This window comes from Coregonus lavaretus (genome assembly GCF_964263955.1).
Source record: "Coregonus lavaretus genome assembly, chromosome: 26".
Taxonomy (NCBI): Eukaryota; Metazoa; Chordata; class Actinopteri; order Salmoniformes; family Salmonidae; genus Coregonus; species Coregonus lavaretus.
The window spans coordinates 23,651,598-23,663,719 of NC_140013.1; the positions used below are offsets into that span (position 1 = coordinate 23,651,598).

General features: G+C 43.7%; 1 protein-coding gene across 1 annotated transcript; it reads right to left on the reverse strand.

The window, feature by feature from the left end:
* Nucleotides 1–1,350: 1,350 nt before the first annotated feature.
* LOC311101777 (Na(+)/citrate cotransporter-like) lies at nt 1,351–12,122 on the reverse strand (the record flags this gene model as incomplete). The annotated part of the gene is made up of 12 exons (XM_084142965.1): nt 1,351–1,476; nt 1,722–1,859; nt 3,229–3,390; nt 6,169–6,290; nt 6,407–6,513; nt 8,125–8,337; nt 8,457–8,579; nt 8,686–8,842; nt 9,067–9,284; nt 10,069–10,205; nt 10,437–10,565; nt 12,021–12,122. 12 exons carry the CDS (start codon nt 12,120–12,122, stop codon nt 1,351–1,353), a joined length of 1,734 nt encoding a protein of 577 aa, XP_083999091.1.

The window sequence follows — 12,122 nt, forward strand, 5'->3', positions numbered from 1 at the left end:
GTGGCACCGTCATAGGATTCCACCTTTCCAACAAGTCAGTTCGTCAAATTTCTGTCCTGCTAGAGCTTCCCCGGTCAACCGTAAGCGCTGTTATTCTGAAGTGGAAACGTCTAGGAGCAACAACTGCTCAGCCGCGAAGTGGTAGGCCACACAAGCTCACAGAACGGGACCGCCGAGTGCTGAAGCGCGTAAAAATGATCTGTCCTCGGTTGCAACACTCACTACTGAGTTCCAAACTGCCTCTAGAACCAAACGTCAGCACAATAACTGTTCGTCGGGAGCTTAATGAAATGTGTTTCCATGGCTGAGCAGCCGCACACAAACCTAAGATCACCATGCGCAATGACAAGCGTTGGCTGGAGTGGTGTAAAGCTCACCGCCATTGGACTCTGGAGCAGTGGAAACGCATTCTCTGGAGTGACGGATAAATCTGGGTTTGGCCATTGCCAGGAGAACGCTACCTGCCCGAATGCATAGTGCCAACTGTAAAGTTTGGTGGAGGAGGAATAATGGTCTGGGGCTGTTTTTCATGGTTTGGGCTAGCCCCCTTAGCTCCAGTGAAGGGAAATCTTAACCCTATAGCATACATGCAATTATGTGCTTCCAACTTTGTGGCAACAGTTTGGGGAAGGACCTTTCCTGTTTCAGCATGACAATGCCCCCATGCACAAATCGAGGTCCATACAGTAATGGTTTGTCTAGATCGGTGTTGAAGAACTTGACTGGCCTGCACAAAGCCCTGACCTCAACCCCATCGAACACCTTTGGGATGAATTGGAACGCCTACTCCGAGCCAGGCCTAATCGCCCAACATCAGTGCCCGACCTCACTAATGTTCTTGTGGCTGAATGGAAGCAAGTCCTCGCAGCAATGTTCCAACATCTAGTGGAAAGCCTTCCCAGACAAGTGGAGGTTGTTATAGCAGCAAAGGGGGGACCAACTCCATATTAATGCCCATGATTTTGGGATGAGATGTTCGACAAGCAGGTGTTCACATACTTTTGGTCATGTAGTGTAGTTCAGAAGCTATTTTGTGCAAATGAACAGTTTAGCAAAAACCTTAAATCACAAATGGATTTTAAGCAACTCTGAGTCTTGAGATATAAACCGACCAATAAATATGAGTCAGAACCTACGCCTGAGAGTGAGAAGTTGAGAACATGTTCATTTGATAGAGATAATACTTGGGCATTTTGAATGGGACTGGACATACTTTGTATAACACATTACAGCATTAAAAGTAGAGTAGTGCTACTTTCACCCTTCATCATTCTTCTCTCCAGAGATCCCTAGCACATAAGGTGCCCTCCATGTGTTCCCCATGGCCTGGCCCGGGGCCGCTCGAGGTCCTCACACCCCAGTAGTGTTGGCCCAGGTAGGGAAGGTGTCTAGGTGGAACATGGCCCTGCCCCAGCTATTGATGGCCAGAGTAATGCACAGGATACCGATGATGTTCATCACTATACCTGTCCTAGCCTGGGAGAGAGAGAGAGGGGAGGTACAACTGGGTGTGATTTCAGGGTCTGTTAGCAATCATTGATACTGAAAAAAGGCAATCAAATTAGCTATAGGTCTGTCACCAAATTATTAGTAAATGGCACTATAAGACGTTTCCTAAATTGATGAGGATTTTTTGTTATTATTTATTTTTGTTAATTAATAATAAGATTGACAATGCAGTAGATATTATTCACTTTGTAAAATGGTGTACTGTAACTCACCATGTCAGAAACCTTGAGGTAGCCAAATGAGAAGACGATAGCATTGGGCGGTGTGGCCACAGGTAGCATGAAGGCAAAGGACGCACTGAGAGTACAAGGCACCATGACGTACAGAGGATTCATTCCAATGGACTGGGACTGAAATAAACACACAGACACACATCTTCAGCTGTCTGAGCCTGGGCTAAGGAGGAGACTCCTAGAGTGAGTCCCAAATGGCACCCTTTTCCCTACATAGTGCACTACTTTTGACCAGAGGCCATGCACCCTAGTCAAAAGTAGTGCACTATATAGGGAATAGGGTTCCATTTGGGACGTATACCTAATGACAACACTCTAGTCTGCTCTGATGCTTTTCTGCACCGTAATTACTTGCTCATAACTCTGATTTTAGTATTTGTAATTCTAGGGTTCAGAATCGTCCATTAGGCGTGTGCAATTAAGATGTAATTCTTATGCATGCTATGTTGTTTGGGGTCTGAGTCATGGCAGGCAAAATGGAAACGCACCACAGATGTCTCGAGAACGGTGTAGAACCACAATGTAATAGCAGAACAAAGATTAAAATGTAAGCCTCTGAAGAGTTGTTTAGTCTCCCAAAAGAATTCACACGACAGTAATTAGTTTGAAAATGAATACTGGCTGAGATTATCTTTCATGTCAGAATTCTCATCCCTCTGTCATGCTCTTCCACAACGGATATAATGGATGTTATATCATTTAGTTGGATTCAAGCAGCTAGAAACAAAAGCACACGTCCTAGCAGCCTCTCTTTCCCAGACTTCCCTGTAAGTAGTAGTTGGTTCACTAACCCCATTTTTCTTCCTACAGTATCATTCTCCCTCTTTCACTCACCCTTTTCTACACTTATGTCATCTTCATGCACTCCTGTTGGCTTTGACCTCAATAAATCCCTCTCTCTATACCTCAGCTTGGCACATTCCGGCATTGCCCAGCTTGGGTCCTCTCTGAGTGCTTGGGCACTGGGCACAGTGATACCATTCGTCAGTGTGGATGGGGGTGGGCACCAGGACAAGCCACGAAGCTCAATTGGTGTGTTTGGCAGGGTGGCTATAGAAGGAAGAGCCCAGGGAAGGGGACCAAATGTATTGTCTAACAACTACAGGCCAGGGCAGCCAAACAAGGACATGTAGCCCAGCTTCCACTGGTAGTAGTTTCCATGCTGCACTCCTATAGGGGAGATTGGTAAGTACTGTACTTCACATCAAGGAGCTACAGTGTTGCAGCCCATTGCAAGTAGTCTACTACTGCTTCTGCATGTACTGTACACGTCTGAGTGTCAGAGCAGTTTACCAGACTGGACAGCTATTGTATTCCTGCTTCCAGTTGTGTAATACTGTAGTGTAGTAGTGTAGCATAGTGTCGTATTGTAGTATTGTGTAGTATTGTAGTATTGTGTAGTATTGTAGTGGTGTGTAGTAGTGTAGTATTGTGTAGTAGGGCCTAGTATTGTGTTATTATTACAGAGCTGTGTGTTGAGTCTTACCATTGAGGCGAGGACAGGTAGGAAGAGAGTGGCAGTGGCTACGTTACTGGTGCACTCTGTGAAGATGGCGATCAGCAGACACAGGATGATAGCGATGGCCCAGGGTGGGATGGTGTGGAGGGGAGTCATCTGGTCCCCCATCCACTTAGACAGACCTGACTCCTACAGGGGCACATACATAACCATAACCACACAATCAGTCTCAAACAACCATGACACTCTTCTTATGGTGTCGGATACATTACCAGATCCATATACAGTACCAATCAAAAGTTTGGACACACCTACTCATTCCAGGGTTTTTCTTTATTTTTGCTATTTTCTACATTGTAGAATAATAGTGAAGACATCAAAAACTATTAAATAACACATATGGAATCATGTAGTAACCAAAAAAGTGTTAAACAAATCACAATATATTTGATATTTTAGATTCTTCAAAGTAGCCACCCTTTGCCTTGATGACAGCTTTGCACACTCTTGGCATTCTCTCAACCAGCTTCATGAGGAATGCTTTTCCAACAGTCTTGAAGGAATTCCCACATATGCTGAGCACTTGTTGGCTGATTTTCCTTCACTCTGTGGTCCAACTCATCCCAAACCATCTCAATTGGGTTGAGGTTGGGTGATTGTGGAGGCCAGGTCATCTGATGCAGCCCTCCATCACTCTCCTTCTTGGTCAAATAGCCCTTACACAGCCTGGAGGTGTGTTTTGGGTTATTATCCTGTTGAAAAACAAATGATAGTCCCACTAAGCCAAACCAGACGGGATGGCGTATCGCTGCAGAATGCTGTGGTAGCCATGCTGGTTAAGTGTACCTTGAATTCTAAATAAATTACTGACAGTGTCACCAGCAAAGCAACCCCCACACCATCACACCTCCTCCTCCATGCTTCATGGTGGGAACCACACATGCAGAGATCATCCGTTCACCTACTCTGCGTCTCACAAAGACACAGTGGTTGGAACCAGAAATCTCCAATTTGGACTCCAGACCAAAGGACACATTTCCACCGGTCTAATGTCCATTGCTCGTATTTCTTAGCCCAAGCAGGTCTCTTCTTATTATTGGTGTCCTTTAGTAGTGGTTTCTTTGCAGCAATTCAACCATGATGGCCTGATTCACACAGTCCCCTCTGAACAGTTGATGTTGAGATGTGTCTGTTACTTGAACTCTGTGAAGCATTTATTTGGCCTGCAATTTCTGAGGCTGGTAACTCTAATGAACTTATCCTCTGCAGCAGAGGTAACTCTGGGTCTTCCATTCCTGTGGCGGTCCTCATGAGAGCCAGTTTCATCATAGCGCTTGATGGTTTTTGCGACTGCACTTGAAGAAACGTTCAAAATCTTGAAATGTTCCGTATTGACTGACCTTCATGTCTTAAAGTAATGATGGACTGTCGTTTCTCTTTGCTTATTTGAGCTGTTCTTGCCATAATATGGACTTGGTCTTTTACCAAATAGGGCTATCATCTGTATACCCCCCCTACCTTGTCACAACACAACTGATTGGCTCAAACGCATTAAGAAGGAAAGACATTCCACAAATTAACTTTTAACAAGGGACACCTGTTAATTGAAATGCATTCCAGGTGACTACCTCATGAAGCAGGTTGAGAGAATGCCAAGAGTGTGCAAAGCTTTCATCAAGGCAAAGGGTGGCTACTTTGAAGAATCTAAAATATCAAATATATTTTGATTTGTTTAACAATTTTTTGGTTACTACATGATTCCATATGTGTTATTTCATAGTTTTGATGTCTTCACTATTATTCTACAATGTAGTAAATAGTAAAAATAAAGAAAAACCCTTGAATGAGTAGGTGTGTCCATATTTTTGACTGGTACTGTACATCTACAGATGTACAGGCAACTGCCAAAATAAAGGAAACATTTGAGTAAATGAGGGATATAAAGTATGTTGAAAGCAGGTGCTTCCACACAGGTTTGGTTCCTGAGTTAAACAAGCAATTAACATTCCATCATGCTTAGGGTCATGTATAAAAATGCCCAGTTGCCCATTATTATGGCTACCATGGTTAGAAGAAGAGATCTGTGACTTTGAAAGAGGGGTCTCAAAGGAGCATACGGGGTTCAAAGTGTGTGTGTGTGTGTGTGTGTGTGTATTTGTATTTGTGTGTGTGTGTGTGTGTGTGTGTATTTGTGTGTGTGTGTGTGTGTGTGTGTGTGTGTCTAGTCACCAGATCTCAACCCAATTGAACACATATGGGAGATTCTGGAGCGGCGCCATAGACAGTGTTTTCCACCACCATCAACAAAACACCAAATTATGGAATTTCTCGTGGAAGAATGGTGTCGCATCCCACCAATAGAGTTCTAGACACTTGTAGAAACTATGCCAATGTGCATTGTGCTCGTGGTGGCCCAACGCCCTATTAAGACACTTTATGTTGGTATTTCATTTTCCTTTATTTTGGCAGTTACCTGTACATACTGTGTACAGTATGCAAAGACAGAAAGGTGGATTTTAGTGTACTAATTTCCACTGACATGACTAAGTAAGCAGCTGATATGTCACCAGTGTGATCCCACATGATATGCCATATGTGTGATCGTACTTGGGAAGTGAACAGGGTGGAGCTGTGTTGACAAATCAAAAATGTAAATTTGTCACAAAGATCCTGATGAAATGTGGGATGATTCAGTTCTCAGTGGGAATCTGACTGTTTTGGTTAAAATGTTTCTGTGGAAATCAACCAATGATTACACTGTACAGATATAGAATCTTAATTTGAGCCAGTTTGCTACAGCAGAGAAATAATACTTTTTGTAGGGGTTGATACATTTTTCGTACAAACTTCAGAAGCCTTTTAAAACCTCAAATACACTGCATGTTTTACATTTCCTGCATGTCAGGAAAGTTCTCCTGTAACAAGGTAATCCTACATCTGTATGTACATACAGGCCCTGTCTCTCACCTCGCTGCCCTTCGCCAGGGCGAACCCTCCCCCCAAGAGGAGAACGATGCTCCAGGGTAACTTCTTCTGGGCCACCTTCCAGGTAAGCAGAGCTGGTGTGGGGCCAGCCAGGTGCTGGTGCTCTGTAGAGGGGTTAACAAATCACTGTTACAGACATGCCATTGTAATGGTCTTCAAGTCTTCATATCCTTAGATACTAAAGTAGCATACTCAAGATCAGGTACTAAACATGGTTTACCAGTGTCAAAGCTTTGGGACCTCCTGCAGCAGAAGCGTGGGGCCTTGGAAGGCAGGACAAAGAGAAGGACAGCGATGAACAATGCCACTGTGGCATCAGTTACATACCTGGAGGGAAGAACGGATAAAGATAGTCACCCTATCTTTCAACATTCAGACACACAATTGATGTTTTCTTGCTTATTTTTTCTTGTGAAGTGTTGAAGTATGTGGGAAGTGAGATACACTACATGACCAAAAGTATGTGGACATCTGAACATCTCATTCCAAAATCATAGGCATTAATATGGAGTTGGTCCCCCCTTTGCTGCTATAACAACCTCCACTCTTCTGGGAAGGCTTTCCACTAGATGTTGGAGCATTGCTGCGGGGATTTGCTTCCATTCAGCCACAAGAGCATTAGTGAGGTCGGGCACTGATGTTGGGTGATTAGGCCTGGCTCGCAGTCAGCGTTCTAATTCATCCCAAAGGTGTTTGATGGGGTTGAGGTCAGGGCCCTGTGCAGGCCAGTCAAGTTCTTCCACACCGATCATGACAAACCATTTCTGTACGGACCTCGCTTTGTGCACGGGGGCATTGTCATGCTGAAACAAGAAAGGGCCTTCCCCAAACTGTTGCCACAAATTTGGAAGCACAGAATCGTCTACAATGTCATTGTATGCTATAGCGTTAAGATTTACCTTCACTGGAAAATAAGGGGTCTAGCCCGAACCATGAAAAACAGCCCCAGACCATTATTCCTCTTTCACCAAACGTTACAGTTGGCACTATGCATTGGAGCAGGTAGCGTTCTCCTGGCATCCGCCAAACCCAGATTAGTCCGTCGGACTGCCAGATGGTGAAGCGTGATTCATCACTCCAGAGAACGCGTTTCCACTGCTCCAGAGTCCAATGGCAGCAAGCTTTACACCACTCTAGCCTACGCTTGCCATTGCGCATGGTGATCTTATGCTTGTGTGCGGCTGCTCGGCCATGGAAGCACATTTCATGAAGCTCCCAATGAACAGTTATTGTGCTGACGTTGCTTCCAGAGGCAGTTTGGAACTCGGTAGTGAGTGTTGCAACCGAGGACAGACAATTTTTACGCGCTACACACTTCAGCACTCGGCGGTCCCGTTCTGTGAGCTTGTGTGGCCTACCACTTCGCAGCTGATCCGATATTGCTCCTAGACGTTTCCACTTCACAATAACAGCACTTACAGTTGACCAGGGCAGCTCTGGCAGGGCAGAAATTTGACGAACTGACTTGTTGGAAAGGTGGCATCCTATGACAGTGCCACGTTGAAAGTCATTGTGTATGGCCATTCAGTATGGCCATTCTACTGCCAATGTTTATCTATGGAGATTCAATGGATGTGTTCTTGATTTAATACACTTGTCAGCAACGGGTGTGGCTGAAATAGCCGAATCCACTAATTTGAAGGGGTGCCACATACTTTTGTATATATAGTGTCAATCTAATGTTTTTGTAACAGTCTCATGTCTTCTTTGTATTGATTAGGGTTGCGTCTCAAATGGCACCCTTTTCCCTAATAGGGTTGCGTCTCAAATGGCACCCTTTTCCCTTTATGGCCCACTACTTTAGACCAGAGCTAAATGGGCCCTGGTCCAAAGCAGTGCACTATAAAGGGAATAGGATGCCATTTGGAAAGCATACTAGGCCTGTGTAATATGCTGTGCATGTACAGTGTAGTATTTATAAACAGTAGAGGGCCGTACTCTGCATCAGCGTTGAAGATGTATGTGGCCCAGCCTGCCACGAAGCCAGGATCTCTGGTGAACCACAGAACCACAAGACAACTGAACAGACCCAGCACACTCAGCTCTCCAAAAGACATGGAGCCCAGCTGACGATGCTGCTCCTTGATCACATTATACACAGCTATCTCTTTCTCTGTCTTCGCTGCCCCACAGCCCCACGTCTTCTTAAAACTGGGAATGAAGGAAGAGAAAGGGGTTAAGGCTTAAAGGGTGACTTCAGTAGTAAACTGAATTCAGTAGGATGATCTCTGACTGAAAGATAAAACATCTTCTTTTAATCTGAAACTCACTTGAATCCCATGAAGACAAACTGCAGCCAGAGCCAAGCCAGGGTCAGCATCAGGATCATGTTGGGGAAAGCAAAGCCGAACCAGGACGCAAAATTGATGACATCTCCATTGTTAGGAAACAGCCTTGAGGGAAACATGAAATATTATTAACATTAGCACATAAAGAAAAATATGATTTGAACGATACTGAAATACACTGAGGACACAATCCATAGCTGAAGGTACCCACTGGTTCATCTGGCCCTTGAGCACCAGGTTGGGGCCAGTCCCTGTGAGGGTGGCGGTGCCCCCAATGCTGGCAGCGTAGCAGACACACAGCGTCATGCCCTTACACATCTTCTTCTTGTCTGCAGCCTCCTTACGCCGGATTGCCTCCATAAACGGGTCTAAACAGGTCACCACAACTGGACAAACACAGTCCAAATAGGAACATTAACATAGCCCAAATAATCTCAAAGCAAAGAAAACTAATTTGCAATGCACACTGCTCATACATATGCTCCCTAATAAGCTTACATGGTCCCCGAGTTCATTCAATGGATAATAACCCCTTTCAATAAACTCACAAATGAACTGTTCATTAATTTGTCCTTCTCTGCTCAGTGCTCACCATGTCCCTCTGTCTGTTTCTCTGTTTGTTTGCTGTCAGTGGTGTCCTGAGGCTGGGTGTCCTCCTCAGTGCTGAGGATCACAGGCATCTCAGTCTCTGAGTAGTTGTTGAGCTGCTCCAGAACAGCCTGGACGATGGGCACCATCATGGCTGTGGTGGCTGTGTTACTGATCCACATGGACAGGAAGGCTGTCACCCCCATGAAGCCCAGCATGAGACTGGAAATTGAGGAAACCATAGAAGACATAGAGAATCATAGGAATTACAGGACCTATATGGAGGAAACACAGGCCTCAGCAAAGAAATGTGGAATACGAATATTATGTAACACTTCACTTAAAGCATAGCATACAGGTTTAATACTTTATAACTTGTTATAAGCACGTATGAGCTTGTAGAAGGTCTTATAACAAGGCTTATAAAATGTTATATTCATCTACACTCTTAGAAAAAAGGGTTCCAAAAGGGTTCTTCGGCAGTCCCCATAGGAGACCCCTTTTTGGTTCCAATTAGAAACCTTTTTGGTTCCAGTTAGAACTATGTTGGGTTCCATGTAGAACCCTCTGGAAATTGTTCTACATGGAACTCAAAAGGGTTCTACCTGGAACCAAAAGGGTTCTACCTAGAACCAAAAAGGGTTCTTTAAAGGATTCTCCTATGCGGACAGCCGAATAACCCTTTTAGGTTCTAGATAGCACCTTTTTTTCTAAGAGGGTATGCATAAAATTGTCAAAGTCTCTCAAAGGGCTTTACTGAGATGGATCAGACCAAGTAAAAGGCAGAATACCCTCTGACACAGAGAGAGTGAAACGTTAGGTAATATTTCCACATGTATAATGGCAAGGTCAATACAATATAGATAGTCATAAAGATTAACTGATTTCCCTTATCTAGAGATTGATATAGTCCCAAACATAGCAGGGGATTTGTATTGATGGGTTAGTTAGTTAGTTAGTTAGTTAGTTAGTTAGTTAGTTAGTTAGTTAGTTGAGGGTCACTTACAGAGCGGGGCGCACCCCTACAAAGAGCAGCACTCGGAGGGCAATGCGTTTGTGCAGGTTCCAGTGCTCCACTGCCACCGCCACCATCAGTCCTCCCACAAACAGCATGTTGGTGTCCTTCAGGTACTGCATACACACCTGGAAGACACCCACAGACAAGTGACTCATGGGTCCACAGTGTATTTGTGTATGCACATGCAAACATCTACCAATACTGTATCTACTAAAACAATGTGCAGACACCACCGTGAAGTATATTGAATATCAGTAGGCTACTATAGTACAGTTTGATTAGTACAGTTTTATAGTAGTTTCATTGATCATGTTATTGAAAGATGTCTTCACGGCTTGCAATAGAGGCTGTCTTACGTCTTTGGATTGCATGATGCCAAACATGGGGAAGAGGACAGCGGGAAGCAGGGCAGTGACAGCCAGTGGTAAGGCTTCTGTACACCAGTACACTGCCATCAGAATGATCACATAGGCACATGCTGCCTCCTGCACAACAAATACATAGGATCCAAAAGGTCACCAACAGGTCAGAACATCCAACACACCACAACACCTGGGAATGAATACTGCTGGCTCATACAGATGCAATATCTTAATTTGACCTTGCTTCTCACTGCAGGAAAATAATCCTGCAGCAACAGGAAATGTGAATTATTGTCTGAATTATAATTAAATGGAGAAAAAAAATTAGGGGTGGATACATTTTTTTTTAGGGCAAATCAAGTCTGACATTTTAAAATGGAAATTATACACTTTAGAAGCCTTTTCAAGCCTTGAATACACTACAATTTGCATTTCCTGCTGCTCATGAATATTCTCTGCGACAACAGAGTGATCAAATTAAGATAGCAGATCTGTACTGTTGTTAGGGAAAGTCACATTATATAATCATAAATGGGAGAGATTATAGTTGATTGGTACTGAGATATGTTGATTGGGGTTAAAGATCACTGTGTTGTAATCCTGTGTTGCAGCACCTGTTAGACTCAACTGTACATTGATCAGACCACCACTCAGACCATCACTCAGCAGTCCGTCCTCTATGATGTGTGTGTGTGTGTGTGTGACAGATTAGGTGTGATGACATAGTTAGTAATGATTCTGATACACTGAAACTACACCAAGGATAAGACAAATATAACATGCTAATAGCCCCATGTGTGATGCAGTGGAGGCAACACTAGGACAAAGTCTCAGCTTTGGCAGCATGTGAAGTCTACGTTCCAAATGGCACCCTATTCCCTATGTAGTGCACTACTTTTGACTAGGGGCTCTGGTCAAAAGTAGTGCACTATAGTGAAAAGGATGCCATTTGGGACAGAACCTATGACAGGAGGATTCAGTGTAACTAGTGTTCCCACTCTGGATATGACATGCCATATACGGTTAAAACAACAGCATTAGGCTACTGTCTTTGAGACAGCCTTGAGGATCAGGGATGATGGGTGGCAAGTAGCCTAGTGGTTAGGAGTGTTGGACCAGTAACATTCGGTTTAAATCCCCGAGCTGACTAGGTGAAAAATCTGTCAATGTGCCCTTGAGCAAGGCACTCAATCCTAATTGATCCTGTAAGTTGCTCTGGTTAAGAGTGTCTGCTAAATATATATATATTTTTAAGAAAATGGTTAAATGCTGCAACTCACTGTTTAGGCTGCATCAACAGGTGCAAGGCTGAACAAAACCTATGCAATGACTCTCAACCACATATTGCAGTTAGACCTGCTTCAGTACAGTGTCTAATTGAAGGTTTATGATAAATATAACTATACAAACATCATTATAATACAGAAAAGTAGTCCGAAATTACCAACTCCTTTTGCATTTAACCAAATAAACAATATCATTTAAACAACAATATAAAACCCGCTTACTGTACATACAATATATTTTCAATATAAAAACGTGTGTTTAAATCTGTGCAAAACGTGACAATTTACATACCTTCGTTCCAATGACTAAAGGCAGCGGGAGAAGAAGTAACGGGGTAGAGAATAGAACAATCTCATTCTTCAGATTCCGAAGGGATTTCAGAAATGCTGCCAT